A 20,168-nucleotide genomic window follows, 5' to 3' on the forward strand; every position below is an offset into this window, starting at 1 on the left:
CACTACATAAACTAGAAATAAGACTAGAAACACCTGGAAGGAAGGGGAAACAAACAAGACACAGGTGATACTAAGAAGGCAGGACTAAAGAAGAGCAAGGAGAGGGCAGAGCTAGGACAGACAAAATGTGACAACATGACGAAAGGCAGCTCTACACATCAAAAAAAGCAAATAAACATTAAAAAATTCCATAACAGAAGTTGAGATAATTAAAACATATATATGTAATAAACAATATTCATAAAATAAATATGCAATCAATTAGAGAACAAAAAAATAAACATAATGAGCCAGACTAAAAGATTTTTTTCTTTTTTTATTGTTGCATCTACATTTCTCTTTTAATAACAATTTCTCAGTAGCATATTTTCCACTGGCTTTCTGCACAAACTGTAAATGATAAAATGAATATGTGTAAAAATGTGATATTTTTTACAGTTTTGGTTTATTGATAAAAGAAAGTTGAGTTTGACATGATTCCATCTCTAATTTCATGTGTCATAACTGGCTTTTACAGAAATTATTTTATTTTGTTTCCATAGCCTTAATGGGCAAACTGGTAAAGTGGTAAAACTTTTTTTACCAAAAATCATTTGAATGGAAAGCTAGTGTTGCTTTTACTTTACTTTGATACATGAGTAAAAAGGTTTGTTGAAACATTTGTTGATTTTTCTGTTTATATTTTGTGCATGCAAACACATGAAAATTAATAATTAGCAATGTAAACTACACTGATTGGCTCAGAAACTACTGCAGTGCATCTTACTATAAAGACATCAGCATGCTTCTTTTATACAGTGATAGAAAACACAATAGTAAGCAAAAAGCACCAATTCCACTTGCTGATATGTTAAAGGGGTTAAGGGGACAAAACTAAAGTCTCTGAATGTATTCCTGATGAGTTAGAAAGGGTTAAAATGAGGTTTGTTAATGCCGAGATAAAGCTCGATCATGCCTGGGTCTTAGCATGCTCTAATAGTGCTTGCAAAAGGAGGTAGCAGGCAAGACATTGCTGTTATGGGACCCAGGTTGCATGGCAATAAAATTTAATAAGGTGCCACTTAGGCTAATTTAGTTTGATCTTCAAAAAAAAGGGGGAGGAGGGGTGATCTGAGTTGGAGCTGCTCTTTAGGCAGTGCATTTTTTCTACCCCAACAAGCTGATGCAAAGTGGGAATCCCCATATTTCCCAGTCTGGCAAAAGGAAATACAGCAGACCTTGGAGTCATCAGCCATATCATTACTGGATTGATGTGATGCTAATGGAGATGGGAAAATGCTATACATGGCAGGATATGGTTGCTGTGGAAATTCAAGAGCTTGAAATGACATTTGGCTTCTCATGGCCAGGGTCTCATGGCCATGGCCACAAATGTTATACTGCATTTCTCTGCTTTTACTTTTTCTCCTTATTTACTCTTCTCTACTGTCATTGCCTTAAATAAGTTTTAATCTAGTATGTTAGAATAAAGAACTATGTTGAAGACCAAATTTCGCACAAAGGTCCACAAGGCTACATATGTGGGGTATAAAGAGTGAAATCACTTAGGATTAGGAGAGAACAGTTTAGTGTAGCCAAATGGACATTAACATGTGTTTGTCCAAAAATATACTCGTAATATATATATATATATATATATATATATATATAGGTTCTAGGAAGAACCTCATAAATTTAAACATTTCATTTGCAAGTGTAACTTCTCTATGGCATTACTCAAAGAACTGCTTGAGGTGATGATGAGCTGAAACCACTCATCCTAGGTGATGATGAGCTGGCTATGGGCTAAAAACCTGACATCGTGATTTGTGTCTGGACAGATTTGGACAAAATATGGTTAGGATAGGTTTGGACTTTTAATTTGGATTGGACTGGAAAGAGTTTTAGGCCTGTATTCAGGTTTGGACCAAAATTTCAGCTCTGATGTGAATTTCTAAACAGTCTTTGATTGACCAGGTAATAATGGGATTTCGGCAGAGCTATGCTTAGATAACATCCTGTACCCACTCTTGGAAATGAAAGTGGCAAAAATGATTCTTTGGATGCCATAGAAGAGTCACATTTAGCTCCACAAAGAACCTTTCCATGGGTAGTTCTTTACAGAAACAAGATGTGCAAGTGTGAACAATGTTTTTAAGGTTTTTCTTTTAGGGTTTTTCTTAGAATCATATGTGCAAGCCAAGGATCCTATAAAAACCTTTAAAACTTTTAAGACTTTAATCATCATGAATTGAACTGTAGTACTTTTGCAATCCACTGAAGATTCACAATAAACATAATTCGCTTGCAGAAGGCTGCTGTCCATGCACTGCCTATGGCTTATTCAGGCCTACAGTTTATTCCTCATAGTTGTGGACATTTGTACCACTTTGTTTTCCAAAAAGCAGCATCAGCAAAAGAGCAAACAAGCAGCGCTGCGGCATAAGCAGCAGCATATGGCTTCATCTCATTCTGGCAGTTATTAGTTTCTTCTATATCCCTCACTCTGTCTCTCTCTCTCTCTCTCTCTCTCTCTCTCTCTCTCTCTCGTGTCAGCTTTATCTTTCTCCTGACATAGTTGAGCCGCCAAATCAGAGCATCCAAATGAGGTTTTCGGAGAATGCCGTGCTGGTCGAGCTGACATATTTCACGACTTGGAGACAATACCAGCATGAGGCGGGGAGAGGACAGTGGCCGCTGGGGGAGGGGAGCGTGGAGATTTTGAAGGCAAGGCTACGTCTGCCTCCTTCAGCACCAGCTGTGTCTGTGCTTTATGCATGCAGCCATGCACAAACAACAGATGGGGCTTCTTCTCCAGTTTGTTATTTAATGGTGGCAGTGGTTTTAGCTTCCCTTTCCATCCTTATTATCTTGCTGTCAGCGCTGTTCCACCATTTTGATTCGAGGACGGATGCCTTTTTCTGTTTGCTTAGCAGGGAGCACATCCAGAATCAGCCACCTCTGTAATAGACAAAAAAGACCCAGGAGGGCATTGGCAGACAGGAGACTGTATCATCTAACATATGCTTTGTAGCACCCAAATCTACTATGTTTAACCCTTAGAGAATCTAGTTTAAGTACACCTTAGCACTTCTAGGGCTTATGAATGGTTTTCAAGTTTGTTTATTAATTAATTATTATGTTATGAATATGAATATCTGATGAAGCTGACTGATGGGGAGGACAAAATAAGATATGTATCACTATTTGGCAAGCAACAGGTCACTATTGCCATTTTTGCTTTCCCCAAAAGTTGGAATCATAACATTGCCTACTTTGCAGCGTTAACTTTATCCTTCACTGGACCTAAAGGAACACTGAAAAATAGCCCCAGACCATTATTCCTTCTCCACCAAGCATTAACGTTTGGCATGATGCTTTCCAGTTGGTAGCGTTCTCTTGGCATCCACCATACCCAGATTTGACCATCAGGCTACCAGATCATGATTCCACACTTCAGAGAATGTTTTCTCACAGCTCTAGTCTTTATATGCTTGGCATTGCATATGCTTGGCATTGCATAGTGATCTTAGGTTTGCATGCAGCTACTTGACCATGGAAAACCATTTCATGAAGCTCCTGATACACAGTTGTGCTGATGTTGCTCCCAAATGCAGACTGGAACTCTGTAGTAGGGATAGGTGATATGTATGTGCTATGCGCTTCAGTGGCCCCACTTTAGGAGTTTTTGTGGTCTTCTGCTTCTTAGCTGAGCTGTTGTCATTCTTAGATGGTCCTGTTGCACCATAATAGCACTTACAGTTAACTAGAATAGATCTAGCAGGGTAGAAATTTTATGAACTGGCTTATAAGGTGGCATCCTTTGACAGACTCATGCTTAAAGTTACTGAGCTCTTTAGTACGACCTATTCTACTGCCAAGGTTTATCTATGGAGATTGCATGGCTATGTGCTTGATTTTATACACCTGTTAGCAATGGGTGTGGCTAAAACACCTGAACTCAATAATTAGAAGTGATGTCCAGACACTTTTGAGCAGTTAGTGGATCTTCTACTTGCAAACACAAATGTGGTATTAACTGAAACATCTTAAATATCTGAAAGGTCTTTATTTTTGACAAAATCTCTCCACTTCTTTCAATATCGAATCACCCCATGCCTTTGTTACTGGCAATACCATGCCAATTAACAAAAGAACAATACGGAAATGAAAAAAGTGCTAAGGGGAAGCTCTCTGTCATGCTGACAACAAATTGTCCTCTGCATGTCCAGACACAAGGTCTCAGTCATTACACAGAAGACAGATACCGCATGGTGAGACTATTTTAGCTCTGGTGGCTGGCAGGATAAGTGATTGCTGGACGGCCAGTAGCGAAATGAATGAGCCTGCTAATCAAGCCGATAGTGAATTAGACCTTGATAATACATGAGAGATAATGAGCAATGCATGACTCCACAAACGGCCCAGGCAATGGCACCTGCCCAGTGAAGCGAATCCAAGAAATAGGTCGTAATGAAATAAGAATGTGTTTCATCACCATTAGTGCGGGTGCCCTCCAGCATGCCAAAGCAACTGAAGGGGCTAAGAGTTAAAAGAGCTTATATGCTAAGGTGTTCTTACAATAGGCCTATGTGTATGAACATACCATCATAGTATTCTTGGTTGAAGTATCCATAAGACTTATGCAAGCTGAATTCCAATATTATTGAAGATAATCAACTATAGGACAGTTAAATGGAATATATTGAGGAAGCCATGATGATGCTGATTTTTTATTCAGTTCTACTTTACCACATTTCACCTAAAAGTGAAATAATAAAGTCTTTTCTATCATTACCTAGGTAGTAATATTTCCTGTAGATTTAATAACTGCATCTGTACTTTGGATGTAATATTCCCTTTTGATGTGGTTTACCGCATTTATATTTCTGTTATTGGTGAAAGTCTTTGAAATCATCTAAAACATAAATCATTCAGGGAAACAGAAGTTACCATGAAGTTAATGAAGAACCTAATGAATATGCAATGCCAACAGCATGGTTTAATCACTGTGAACCAGGTACTCGGCCATTGTTAAGCATGTTCTCCACAACACCACGCAACAGTGGGACATGTTCCAGCTTTCTGTACAAACACAATCGCCTTTGTTGATCTCTTGCTTTTTTTCCTAAAAAAAAAAACACATTCGACATGCTTTTGTGTTGAAGAATTAATGAAGATCTAATTATGAGATAACCACTGAGGCAGTGAAAAGCGTTGTATAATTAACTGCACACCACCGCAAGCCAATTAGTTCTTTCTTCTCCTTTCTTTGTCGATTGCCGTTTCAGCAGTGGAAGTAGTTGACAGTAGTTACCAGGGACTGCCACTCTCTGCGTTATTGTTTTAGCGCATTGAGTTGACAGGTGCAGCGATAAATCAGCTGCTTGTTCGCTACCTTATGTAGTAATAACATGGCTGAGTGACCTCGACGGGAAACCACGGGTGATTTGCAGCAGGGTCTTTGACAGGAGTGCCGCAAGGTATAGAGTATATGAGAATTGGTCCCCCCAAACAAGTTTCTTCCATCATTGCAGGTGAAAAGTACAGTATGCCACATTGCACCAAAAAAAAACCCTGCTACATCGAACCATCCTCTGAACCGTGACAGTGGAAGTCAATGGAAAAATAGATAGGTGTTCCTTTTTTCTGCCGGGGCACTGGATTGCTTGCACCTGTGGGTTCTGGGTAATTGTGTACAGGAGATGTGTGGGGAGAATTCTTTCTCTCAGAACAAAACTGGGTACTGTAGGAAGCTCTAACGGGATGGAGGGAGGAGGAAGAGGAGGAGGAGGGGAACGAGGAGGAAGGGGGAAGTGGTTGCTAGCTGCTCGACAGTGATGAATGTCTTTGAGGGCAGGGGTACCTGCGAGAGAGAGGCCAGGGGGTGAATGATGAAATGCTGCATTGTAATTTGGCAGGGTGTACCGTAATAAATAACACAAGCTCCTAGGCACCCCCGCCTTCCCTTCGCCTCCAACCTCCTTCCCTCTTCTCCTTCCCTTCCTCCCTCACCTCAACCCACTGTGCAATCTCCCCATGAAAATATGTCCTTGCAAATCTATACAGCACATCTGCTCTTTAATTGGGGCCCTCTACACCTCTGGCTCCTGCTGAAATGAGCATGCCTTTTACCACTTGCAAAACTAATACAGATCTCCAGGCATCATGGGCCCACTGTGATCCTCCACCATGCGCTCCCACAAAAGGCGAGCATCAGCTGTGGCTCTTGTTTCTTGTAGTCACAGGTCTGGTACAGGCAGTCCTGGAGCAAGAACTGAAAGTGTTTCTTGGCAGCGTTAACACTTGTTTCCTTTTCTGTATATGTTTGAAACATGAATGGAAACTGGTGGTGTGGTTCTACAAGTACTGAACAGATATACAACTGTGGATATACAGTATCCAGGGTAATTATTGATTGAGAGTAGGAATGCTTGGGTTAAAGAAAATGTTTCACAAGAAAACTTTACAAAATCACAGTATTACTTAAGGATGGTACGCCTAGCTAGTTTTAAGGCTTTTTGAGATCATTTAAAGAGATGAACAAAAGCCTAGACAGCCGAGTGCTCTAAGCTTGATTAAATCCAAGAGAAAAAAAATGGTGTTCAGCAGGGCTCCATGCTAGAACATCTTCAAAAGCATGATTACAGGGGGACTGGGTATGTCTAAGACAGCGAAGAAGCAGTACACATTGGCATTATTTTCTACAGTAGTCACAGGAAAAACTGTCAACCTTTCAACGAGAGCACGCAACCTGGTTCTATTTAAAGAATGAGCTAACAAGTTAAAAATAACAAATTATTAGCAATTTTTATTCTCATTATACAGTTGTGTAACATCGCAGGTCTCTATCCTTTGTAGATCATGTCATTGTGCAATAAATATCATACATGTCACTTGCTGGGAGTCTTGTGTTTGATCTCTTTCTGCAGTGTGAGGTGTGAGCTGCCAAGCAGCGTCAGGTAAAGGTGCTGTCACACAACAGAGTGATGGATGGCAGTTATGGGAAGCAATGCTTTCGTGATAACTCTTTATAGTTAAGACAGTAACTGGTTCTTGGCAGGAACTGGCTCACCCTGTTTTTACTTTGCAATTTTAGTTCATTTTGCAGCCAAGCATGCCCAACACTGCCAGATTCTGTTCAGTGTGCTTAAAATTGACTGACTGCTTGATTCTGTTCTTTGTCTTGTTCTTTAGGGTCTTCATGAAGAATGTCAGTACCTCTTCCAACCTCAGCTGATAGTCCAGAGGCTCATTGGGATTTCGGTGCTATATCCTGGCTACTTCATAGACCAGATGATTCCAGTTCACAACAGATCTGTTCTCTACAAGTGAGTGGACTTTTTCTATTGCACATAGCTACAGGCAGATACACATACACTTACTTTCAGACAGGAAAGAGAAAAATGCTCTTTAGTTAAGGAAAGAGAAAAATGCTCTACAGTACTAGGTAAAAATCAGAGGCCAGCCTCTATTTAAGTGATACTTTTTTAATCCCACAAACGGGGAAATTCCACCTCCGCATTTAACCCATCCGTGAAGTGAAACACCACATACACACTAGTGAATACACACACACTAGGGGGCAGTGAGCACACTTGCCCGGTTCGGTGGGCAGCACTATCCACGGCGCCCGGGGAGCAATTGGGGGTTAGGTGTCTTGCACAATGACACCTCAGTCATGGACTGCTGGCACTGGGGATAGAACTGGCAATCTTCCGGTCACAGGGCTGGTTCCCTAACCTCCAGCCCACAACGACCCCCTGTACTTATTTCATACAAGTACAGGTTATTCATGTTTTAGCATCAAGAAAAGAACAGAAAACAAATATTTAACAGAAAAGGCCTTAACTACTACTACTGAACTCATTTTCAATATTTACTGTGCCCATCCATTACATTTATTACAGCTTCCATTACTTTTGAGAGACTTGCTTTCAGCTTTGCAAAGAAAGTTTCTAAATTTAAACTTTTAGGAGCTGGATTTTCTCTGTTTCTCACAATACAATTAATCCTGAACACATTCAGTGATGTTTTGATCTGTACCTTGGCCAATCCATTGTTCTGAGAATGTCAGCAGCTTCTTTGTATAATTTGCAGATTTTCTTCTTATAAGCCTGTTTCTTTTTCTCGATAAGATCTTCTTTACAGCTACACATGCTGTTTTCTTCTCACAGTGGAAGGATAACTTGTGGATATTGGTCAGATCTGAAGCAAGAGTCAAGTTTGATTTTCTCCTGTGTCTCAAAGATGAAAAAGGCCAGTTTTCATTATGTACATTTGTAGCCTAAGAATAGCTCAGACAACTTGCATCGAAGTCTCTGTAGTTACTGAATAGTAAGCCTTAGTATGGAACAAGCCTGGGATTTTTATGGGTTTAAGTACAGTTTATCTGATGGCGACAGTTTTGGTGGTCTACCAGGTCATACACAGCTTTAGGAGTCCCATTTTCTCTATAATGTTTATGCACTTTCATAGAGTCTACAAGAGAAAATTGTAACACTATGCCCAGTGTGGAAGCAGCACAGGGTTACCAGCAGAGCAGTGTACATAGTCAGTCCCGGCATTTGAACCCACATCCTTCTAGTTGCTGCCTCATCTCTCCAACCAATAGATGTTCTTGAACTACATTGTTGGAAACTCTTGTTTTTTTTTTTTTGTTGTTTTTTTTTTGCTTATTTTCCTTTTACTTTCCCTTTCCTTTACATTCCCCTTTCACTCCTAGCCCCTTAGTACCAGAGTATGATGAAATATTCACACAATGTGAAAGGCAGCTGACATTTTCAAATGGTCTAAAAATATCAATCATGAAAAAAAAAGAAATAACAGTTTTTTTAGTATAGTGACAAGTTATACAAAAATCCATACACAAGCACACACAAGTACACAAATATACTCAGACAGAAGCCCAACTGGGAAGGATTGATTTCTCCCCGATTTGAAGATGTGGAGAGGCCCTTTTTTTAAACTCAGGTAGGCTCTACAAACATCGTTCTGATGTCTATTTTAAGAGCTGCAACTTCAATGAGGCTGATTAGGATGCTTGTGCCATTTGCAGCACTGCTCAGCATACTAACAGCAGTCTGTCTCTAGCCGTCAGATTGTCAGACAGACACAGATGCACTTTACCTCACCCTTTTTCTCTGTGCTCTGTCATGGGCTTCTACTGTTATGATGTTTAAATATTAATTCACTTCTCAGTTAACTAGCAAGCAAAGCATCCTAAAAAGAAAAAACGTCTTGGAAACAACATAGGCATGAAATGAGCACTGTAATCCAAGTATTCTTGGAAAGGGAATCAGGTGTGAAATTCTCATTTTTGGCACTTTCGATTGAATAAATGCTGAATTGTTGTGCTACAATTACCATAGCGCTTTATGCTATTTCTGTCTAAGCTATAGGTCTAAATGTATACAAGTAAGCTCTGACGTTTGAGTTTACCAACAACCAACACATTTATCAGTATCTAATTTAACTAAAGATATTTACACTCTAGTATATTATATCGGAAAAAGCCTTCACACTTTTTGTTAGATAACAGATAACATTGATGAGTCAAATCATTTTATTAGTGTGTTATTTTCTAAAAATAACATTTTCATATTCATACGTTGCAGTGCAAAAGTCATAGACCAACTTCCATTTATAAAAACATCCAGTTAAAATGGCCATTAAGTACCTTTAAGTTCGTTTAGGTCTGTCAAACGATTAAAATAATTAAACATAACTAATCAACTAATAGCATTATTTTGTATACCTAAAGCTGCACTATGTAAATTTTTTATTTAATTGAAAGATCAGCATTACTAAAAACACGAAACCAGGTGTGTGTGCACTGCTCACTATAAATACTGAAATAATAATGTAAAAGTCAGAGGCATCAGGTCAGATTTGGTGAGGATTCTTTGGACCACATCATATGTCTTTACATATTAACGTCACATGCACAGGGTCAAAAAGGAGGTCCAGCTTGATGTTCAAGTCTCAAATGCAAAATCAACATTATATGATAATGAAGATATGATGACAATAGTAGATCATTCGCTTACATCCTCAGTAGACACGCCCCTCACCACATTTTGACTGAGTTCTCTTTGAACACTCTTTCAGTACACTTACAATCATCAGATTCATCTGCTCGGGGAAGGGCTCTGAAGCAGAGCTCACATTACCAAATGTTATTCTGCATTGAGTGGAATTATAATTTCCACCAGAGAGGGCTCCGAATCCTCAAAAAAGAAAGATAAAAAGTATTGTAAGCAGTAAATTTTGTTACAGCTATACGAGTGAACAAAAAGAGCATTAATTAAATTATGTACTTTGCTGGCAAATAAATCCCTTCTAGTAGGTGGAAATAACTTTGGTCTTATCAAGATGGCTTTCAGTGGAACTTGGCATTTAAAACCTGCTTTGAATGAGAGGTCCACATATGTTAACTTCGATATAGGGGCGGCCAATATGAAAATACATTTTTGTTATTGGGATCATAATGATAACACTTTTCTGAGCATATTGTGGATATCATTGGTAATTAAAGAACACTGAGTAACCACGTGTTTTATAAAAAACTACTGGAACAATAATAACTATAATAATAGTTTTTAAATGTGACACCACAAAGGCGTTTTGTCTGTGTGTCAAAATATTTTGATATGCATTGTATATAGTAAAAATGTCTTTTAAATATGATTATATTATTGTTTTCCATATGTGTCACTAGGTGGATATGGATATGCATATGTTTACATCCTGACAATTAAATTGAAACTGAAATTTTGGAAAAATCGGTGGAATTCCTCTTTAACTATGTCAAGCATGTTTTTTTCTATAACTTGTCTAATCATGTCTAACATTTTAAGTTTAGTGATACATGCTCATGTTTAATTCTTTTGGCTTGTGTACTTTCCCAAGTTAAGCCAATTTTGTAACTCTTCTTTGCTTCAAATAACTTTTGACTATAGTTATTAACTCCTGATCTTGATTATTTGTGAATTCACCAGTATTGTTGTCTTCTTGCTTTGTACAATGGCCTGTTTATGTTCCTGAAAGCTCCTTAAAAAGCTGTAATAACAGCCCTGCACACATGCAGCCTGCCTGCACTTACTTAGTGTTACAGGCTTTTCATATGCGCCAAGGCTCAGCGGACAATTAAATGAAATTTTTCATCGGAATAAGCATTACTCAGAAATTGAGCTTATTTAATCACTTGTGAAATAAGCATAATGGTGCAGAAAACTGGAAAATAAGAATACATCATTAAGCCTGAACAGTTTCTTATTTTGGGGCGGATTCCAGAGAGACCATTTAAATTCAAAATAACCTGATTATAAATCTTCTTCTTGGATCATGTAAACAAATTGTGTGCTGTTTGATTAGGTGCCTGGTGTGTTATTCGCATTATTTAATTATCAAACTACAGAAGAGGAGACAGAACGAACTGTGTCATGGATGAAGCACTGGAGGGGAAACTCACATTAGGCTTTATAATTAGTTCATGTTTATGGATAGCATGAAATCTCTGGCCACTCATACTGCATTTCTTTATAGGGCTTTAAAACATGTGCAATCTCACATCATTATTTTTAACATCATGAGTAGAAATGATAATGCATGAGTATATATTCACTGGCAGGGCTGGAGTGGGATTTATTTTCAGATCAGGATTTGCATAATGCAGACCAGCCCACCCAAACTCTACACACACAAAGTGAGTAGGCAAACTTCGTAGATTTAATTTCAAAACGTGCTGTCCAGCTATGTCATTACATCAGACCATAACAACAGTGCAGTCATCATCCTATATATTCTATGGGGATACAAAACAACAGCAGTCAACCAGAAAGCTGGACTCCAACATTGTAGCACTTTCATTATAAACAATGCATCTGCTCACCACAGGCACAGATTCTATGCAAAAAATTAAAAAACTTAAGAAAAAGTTCAAATCAGACAGTTGTAATGTATACTGTGCATGAAACTTATCCGTTTATGACTAATTTATGTCTGTAAATGGTAAACCTCTGCTGGTAGGCCTTTGCTATGTCAGATTTAGTAGTAAAAGAGCATTCTATGTACCAAATTTGCACAAAACTCACAAGAACATTTTTTTACATTTCTTTTCCACTTTAAGGGACAGAAATACTTTTTAACATCCCCAGTTACATCATTAAACTATAACTGAAGCTTCAAATTCAAAAAACTGGTGCATGATAATAAACTGAAAGTTTGAAACAAACATGCTAAACTATGTAGAGCTCTGCCTGTTGTATCAGCCAGTATCAAATTGATCGATATTGTGGCCAGATTCACACAGTCATGCTGAATTTCATTCACTAATCACTCAAGGCTCATGTTAGCTTCTAATTCAAATTTATGTTTCACCTTAAATAGTGCAGCAGATGCACACTAGTACTTGTGAACATAACCACTATGTCATTTAAGGTGGAATGGCAAAGAGAATGAGATAACTTCAACATTATCTAATCTCTGTCCAATGTAAGAGATTCAGTAATGGTCAGCCAAGCAGGGCCTTCTCACTTGAGATGGGGAGCTTCATATCTACTTACCTTTGTATAACCTTGGATGTATAGTTTCTCTCTGCGTTCTTGTGCATATATGCATTAGTTCATACATTAGCTGTCAGTAACCAGCCCAAAACTCCAATAGCCCATTGGAAATTCTCCTGATTCTCCTGGTTACCCACTCTAGCTTGTTTACTGGCCAATTTATTAGAAACATTTACCTTGTAGCTCAACTTTTCTAGTGTACATTTTGCGACTGTAGTCCATCTTTCGATGCACCGTTTGCGTTGGCCATCGTCTAGCTCTTCATCAGTGGTCAGTTTTTTACCACAGAGCCCTTCTTGAGTGCACATTTTGGGTGGTCCACTAGCCAAATAATAATTAGTCAATAGAAGCCCTGTGGTCTGAAACTGACCTATGATTGATGAGATAGAGAATGGCTGACAAGTACTGTAATTTTACACCAGTAAACTGCACCTGGAACTGAAACTACTTAGGTTGGGTTCAGAGGACATTTCTCAAATTCATGTCTGGCTTGGATTCAAATTTCACTTTTGGCCTCTCTTACTTTTAGCTTGCATTTCCCTCTGCTTTAGTTTTTCTCCTTTATTCTTCTCTACTTTCACTACCTTGAATCAGGCATGCTGGAGGCACTCACTGAGCTCTGAGGTTCATGATGCCCATGTTTACAAGAAAACATAGCATAAACAGTGAAGTGATTCAGAGATGTACAGTTTACAGCAGTTAAAGAATGTTTCATTCATTTAGAGATTTAGGATTAAACCCGAAGCGGACATCTCACAATGTCAGCACTGCACAGTGAAAGATCAGTGCAGTATGGAATATTTATCCATATTTATATCCATATTTATCCATATTTATATTTATTTGAAATTCTATTCAAAAGCATCATTTTGTAAATTATTTGCTAAAGCAGAAGTTAAAAACTTCACTTTGGATGGCTAGTTATTTTATTATAGTATATTATTTTCTAATGTTTTAGATTTATTAATCCATGCTCTAATGACAGCTATTGTTGGCACTGCATGGTAACCGGCGCTGTCCTGTTAGGCCTTGTTCAGTACTTGTGGTGATGTTGAGTCCACTTTCAGACAAAATATTGTTGAACTCCGGTCAGATTTGGACTCAAAACATGATAATGTGATGCAAGTTCACATGGGCTTATGTTAAGGTCAGGTTGTATTCTGATTTGGACTAAATTTCTGGCCCCGTTCAAGCTGAGGCAGATCTCATAAAGTGGACAGGGAGTGTAATTACAAGATAGGGGGTTGTAATAGACTAGTTAGTCTAGTTATATGCCCTTTTTGGTATTTTCATAAAAGTGGACTAATACATCAACGAAGCCAGCTTCCAGTGTTACGATACTATGCTTTGTTTGTTGTCTTTATGATACTTGACTCATAAACAAACAACTGTAAAAAGCCAGGATACATAAACAACAGTATGTAAACAAGAGTGAGGTCATTTGAGCTTAAAGGTTTAGGCTTTCATTCATATAAATCTGCTCTTAACTTAATGTTTCAGCATTTTTCACTCTATCTGCTTTGTATAGCTGGTATACCCACAAGTATAAAAAACCTTGTATCTCCAAATGGGTAACTGTAAAACCATAAATATTCCCCTTAACCTTGAACTGAAGTCAATGTAGCAAGTAATATTGGAGAACTTTTAATTGCTGCATTCATCAAATAAATAACAACAGCACATTTTAAAGGCAGCTGACATTTTCAAATTCTGTAAAAACAGATAGAGGGCTAGTGCAAAGGGAAGGTAATTACATAAACAAGGAGATTACATGAATAACTATTTGCATAATAGTAAGGTAATGACAAATGACAAAGGAAAGACAAAATCGCAGGGAAATGTATGAGTTTCCTAAAGTAAGTATTAAAAGATCTAGAGAAGATAGGACTCCTACCAACCAGCCGGATCCAGTAAGACCACAAAAACTGTCATCATTGGAAAAGCGCTACTTAAAGAGAGATGGCAGAAAATGAAGCTCCACTCTTCATCAAAATCCAGAGGTGTTTCTGTATCCTTCCACTGTGAGAAGACAACTTGATACTATGAGTCCGAAAGGATGTGTCTCTGTCAAGAAGCTGTTACTGAGAAAAGGAAACAGCCAACAAAAAAGAAAACAAAGCAGCTTCTGGTGTTTCCCACACCTCAACATCATTCAATTTGAGTGGGAGTACTTGTAACACAAAAAGCAGAAAATGCAACCAACATCTAAGACTGAACTTCGGAGGTGTGGAAAAATCTCTCTACTATGTCTTCGCCGTGAAGTAAATCTGTAATGAATGGAAACTGTTAGAAAGTAAAAAAGTGGACACACTAAATACTGAGAAAAATGATCTTATGTATAGTTGTTGAAGCAGCTGTGTTATTTTTTTGTTAATTGTGTTTTTGCTTTTCCCTGAATTGAATTACTTGTACTTAATGGCTGTTTTGATAAGCTACGGATATGACAGGCAGAGAGGTACAAATCTCCTTTAAATGCCTCACACAAGGCATCTTATGTCCCCAGTGGACCAGCCTATACCTACAGGTGAAGAGTAATCCACATAAGTGCAGACATAAAGACACATTTACAAGGCCAAATACTGCAATTTATTTTGAAAAAGCAGTACTACATCCAAAAGAGGGTCTGGTCTGCATTTGAAAAACACAAATAACCGTTTGATTTGTAATGATCACAGCATGCAGTATGGTGTGGTTAGTGGGTTTTTTAAGCTAAGAGATTGCTGGCTTTGGATAATAATAGAGCTGAATGTGTGAAATGAATATGTTAGAATGCCTGAGGATAGTGGTTTACTCTGCTGTGCCAAAAACAGTTCATCCACACTGTTTTTTGCCTGTACTTCCATACATAAGAGTGAATATGATAGAATGGACTGCCTTGGACAGTGTCCAAACAGCCTCCTCCATATCACACATTGATCGCTGTGTTAAAAGTCCTGTCAAAGAACCCTGAAATACTGAGAAAGGTGTCACAGGGGCATACTGGTTAAAGGTCCCATAGTATGGGAAACTTAATTTTCTTGCCCTTTTAGACATAACAGTTTGCTGTGGAACGTAAACATTGTTAAAGTTTTTAAATCCATGCAGTCTATAAAAAAGAAATGAAGACAGCTTGTTTTGAATTCATTATTATTGTGATACCAAAAGCAGTTTAGCCCCAACCAATAAATAACTCACAATGAAGTTATATGAAGTGTTTCAGCTCAGACTGATTTTAAATACAGCATAGTCAATCAGATCAAAGCTCATTTATATACATCACTCTTAAAGGCATGGTAGCAAAATCAGCCTGTTTGATTCTAAGGGACAAAGAGAGATTTAAAATGACCATGTGAAAAATGAATTATGACATAAACACACAAATGACATAACTGGTCATCAGGGAAAAATATAAAAGAGAAATGCACTCAAGGACATAAACAAGACATTGTTTATGATTTGATAAAATGTCTGAGGGCCTTCAAATATCATCTGTAAACCACATAACGTAAGAAAATGGATCATTTAGCAAAAAAAGTAAATGCACAAGATATATCCCAACTCTAGCTTTGTAATTGTTGAGAGAACAAAGCATTTAAATTCATGCACATTACTAACTCTTTCTCATCTGTGGCTTTATTCTGATTTTGATCACTTAAATTACTTATTTCTCCCTGTAATTCTGTTGCAGATTAACTTAAGACATTGTTGGCTCTCTTTATGTAAAATGTTATGACATTATGTTGAGCTGCTAGTGAGCAATGTGGGGCGAGAGAGGAAGGAATGTGAAAACAATTTACACTTCTCCACAAAAACAGCCACAACGAGGTAGAACAGACTGCCTTGTTAACATAAACAGACACTGTGCACTCCTAAACTAAAAACTAGCATTTATACAATAAAAAACCTTTTAGTAAATGTTGACTGCTCAACTCCAAAGACAGAAATCCAGTTTGCTTCTAGTCTTGTGAATCATATACATTTCCATTATACAAATATAGTCCATTAATGTGTTTGAGGAGAAAAAAAGCATAGATCAACTGATGGGCCTTCACAACAGCCATATTATTTTATACGGCTACTGTAAAAAAGAGGTTAATATGTAAAGAACTTGATCTAACAAGACAGACCACTGTCACAAACCACTTCCTAGAACAAGAAGATTACACAAAAGTTATGTTTTATTATTACTCTCGTTCAACAAAACCATAATAAGCGCTGATTTGAGCTGCACTCTGAATTAGCTCGTATTATCACCCAGGAAAAACATCACATCCAACAATAAAGGTCGCCTCCTGCATCTTTTACATAGTGATGCAAATCCAGTGGTGGACAGTAACTAAGTAAATGTAATTCGTTACTGTACTTAAGTAGTTTTTTCGTGTATCTGTACTTTACTTAAGTATTTCCATTTTGGGTGACTTTTTACTTTCACTCCACTACATTTCACAGTCAAATATCTCACTTTTTACTCCACTACACTTTGTGAAATCTGTCGTTCCTTTTGGTTTTTGTGTGTATAAAAACGTAACATGTCAAAAAAAAGAAGCGCAAAGCAAGAACACCAATCAGGCACAGCGGTCACTTTGTTCTAAGCTTGATTTGAACTGTTGGTCATACCGACCCAGTGCAAGCACACAGTTCAACATCAGTGCAGCATCATAAAGTTTTGGGAGCACATTCGTCACCTAAATGATGAACTAACCTAACTTTGTGCAAATAGACCACAATATAGAAATATGTACACATATGCAATCGTGACTGGCATGTTTCTCTTTTTTATGAATTTATACAAACACTTTCAAACATGTTATAGTAAATTAGTTTCAGTTAGTTTATGTTTATGAACAGAGACCTACAGATCAATACAGTAAAGGAAAACTTACTTGTGAAGTTTAAAGACAGTTTTTATTCAACTTGTAACTAATTTACAATGTAAACTTAAACTGAAACTTTGCTTGTTTGTAAAAGTGATTTCAGAGCCACTCGGTTCTCCCTGATGGAAACTGTTTGCCTTCAGTGTTTTGTGCTTATAATAATTTTAATAGATGTCAGCATCACTAATTAATGACATTCTATTAAAAGACTGGTTTACCAAGAGAGACACTGGAGTATTTTCACCTAAAATGAGTTGATGAAGCAGAGTCTTATTACAAAAATGATAATAGGACATTAGAGTCACTCTTTAGTACACTTTAGTACTTTTACTTTTGATGCTTAAGTACATTTGAAGGCAAATACTTTACTCAGGTTGAGGTCTAGAGCAAGGACTTCTACTTTTACTGGAGTAATATTTTACCTTGGGTATCTCTACTTTAACTCAAGTACATGATTTGTGTACTTCGTCCACCTCTGTGCAAATCACAGTAGAACACAGACCAGAAAAAGAAACCCTCACATGTTGATCTAGTCTACTACAGCAAATATGAATATGCGCATGCCATAAGACCTCTGGTAGCAAAGTTGAAAAGGACATCAACAAAGTCTCTGGATGCATTGCCAGCAACACATTTGGTTTGATAGGGTTAATAACTTACGACTTATCTTGGTTAGGGTGCAACAACTAACCTCACTCTAATGTCTTTCCTCTATGTTCTACAGAGTGTTCATTCCCAGCTACATATCTCTGGTGAAAGTCCAGCTGGTGGACTGCGGCACCAGGAACAAGAGTGGTGAGAGCTGTCCGGTGCTGCTGAAGATCCGGGCCAGGGCTCCACCGGTCCACAACTCCAGCTCAGTGGACTGCAGAGAGAACACGCCCTGCGAGCTGGAGCTACCACTGCTGTCCTGGGAGCAATGGTACTACATCCTTGTGGAGCGCTACCTCAGTACTGCAGACGTGTACTTCCGCATCGGAGTACAAGTGAAAGGTACGCCCTTGAAATACTTAATAATTTATTTTATGTCCATAGACAAAATGGACAAAACACTTTCCATATACAGAAGCATTAGTAACAGCCATCTTAAAGCCTAGTTTTTGCCCACACTTCCATTTGTATGAATAACAACACCATGCTGTTCGAAGCTACACTAGACATGCAAGTCTAATGCTTAACTGTACTGGAGGTAAAAAGACACTCCAGGCAAAATGAAAAATCTGACCAGCCCTACCTTTAGCAGTGCGACAGAATTCTCTAGAGCGAGATCCCCCCTTTTGAAGATGAGTAAATTGGGTTTGGAGAGAAGCAGCTAACATTGCTGCTAAGAAACTGAATATCTACATGCAGCCTTAGAACTTTAGTAACTGTATTCAGATCATCATTACAGTGGAGAGAATGGATTACTCAAATAGAGAAATAACTTGTCACATAAAAAGGACAACAAGCAAAGTTAGAGATATCATACCTTAGCCTGGCTTCTTTTCCTTGGTTGAAAGGGTACAACAACTTGTCTTTGATGTCCATTTTGTGCTGTATTAAGAGAAAATCTATATTTTCTGTTTGATTTTGCAGGAGTTAAGAATTAAGCAAATGCTAGCATCAATGAATTAATCTCTAGTCATTGATCTAAAGACTAATAAATACAAGTTAGCATCAGTTTAACTCTTAGCTGATGCTAGCTTGTGTTTATTAGCCTCTAAATCAGTGGCTTGGCTAGTGGTCATGATTGGTTGGGACCACAGGGATTTTCAGTGGTTACGTTGTTGTATATGTAATTATGTCCTTGTGTAATCCAGACATAATCAACAGTTCAGCACAGCCTCTAACAGTTCATAACATACTTTATTCTTAAGGAAATGATACAATGGTGCACAAGTAAATTCAATGAAGGGTAAGTGGTAGCTTATTCTCCTACATGGTAGCATGTCATGAACTCCTTCAACTGTCCATTGGCTTTTTGGCAGTAATTTAAATTCTAAAGGGTTTGCAGTGCACATTTACCCCTTATGTGAAAACTGGTGTGGCCCTTCTTAACCTATTAGCATGAATATTAGCATGAATTAGCACTGTCTGCAGTGGTGAAGGCGCAGAAACATCAGTTCCTCTTCAAGTGGCCTCTTAATGCCCTTTTGATACTCAGTGTAGTGGCACAGCAGCCTCTGCGGAGCACTTTGATGTAGACATGCTGTCATGTTGTGGAGAGAGCGGCTTATTACAGCAAGAAATCCTTCAGATGCCCGAAGACCGTGGCAGAAAATAGCTCTGTGTGAATGAGTCTGCCCATTGCCATTCTGCCTGAACTGAATGCTGGAGAGCACTTCTTCTCACACCAGCACCTCTCCTAATGCGATGGTAGGCAGGCCCTTACCAGTGGAACTTTTGGATGCCATCATGTTAGCGCTGGTGGCTACATTTGAGCCTGGCACCACTGAAATTAAAGAACTCATGACCCACATTTTTATTTTTCTTTATTATTCTTTGTGCATAGTCAGCCTATGACATTTATGAGGGTTTATGGACCAAAAACAGTCATATTTCATTTTTACCTGACCATTTTCCAACCTCTCTGTATCACTTACAGTTAAATTAGGTCTTTTTGTTATTATGCCTTAAAAGGCATATATATAGATCTGTGTTCTGATTGTTGCCTCATTCAAAAAGCAGTCCTTATGAGTTCAGCATGAATAGGCAGTGTTGTGCTGCTCTAGACTGAATAGACAAGCATGTAGATGTGTTGGTTTTTGGCTACATCACAAAAACAATGATT

The 20,168-nt window shown here is 38.1% G+C and overlaps 1 protein-coding gene across 1 annotated transcript in view; it reads left to right on the plus strand.

Moving 5' to 3' along the window:
• tmem8b (transmembrane protein 8B) overlaps positions 1-20,168 on the plus strand; it is a 243,199-nt gene that overhangs the window by 115,338 nt on the left and 107,693 nt on the right. The window contains exons 4-5 of the mRNA XM_017695531.2: positions 7,177-7,310; positions 18,123-18,391. Of these exons, the coding sequence (XP_017551020.1) occupies positions 7,177-7,310; positions 18,123-18,391 (403 nt within the window). The remainder of the gene's footprint in view (positions 1-7,176; positions 7,311-18,122; positions 18,392-20,168) is intronic.

This window comes from Pygocentrus nattereri, chromosome 20, assembly GCF_015220715.1.
Source record: "Pygocentrus nattereri isolate fPygNat1 chromosome 20, fPygNat1.pri, whole genome shotgun sequence".
NCBI lineage: Eukaryota > Metazoa > Chordata > Actinopteri > Characiformes > Serrasalmidae > Pygocentrus > Pygocentrus nattereri.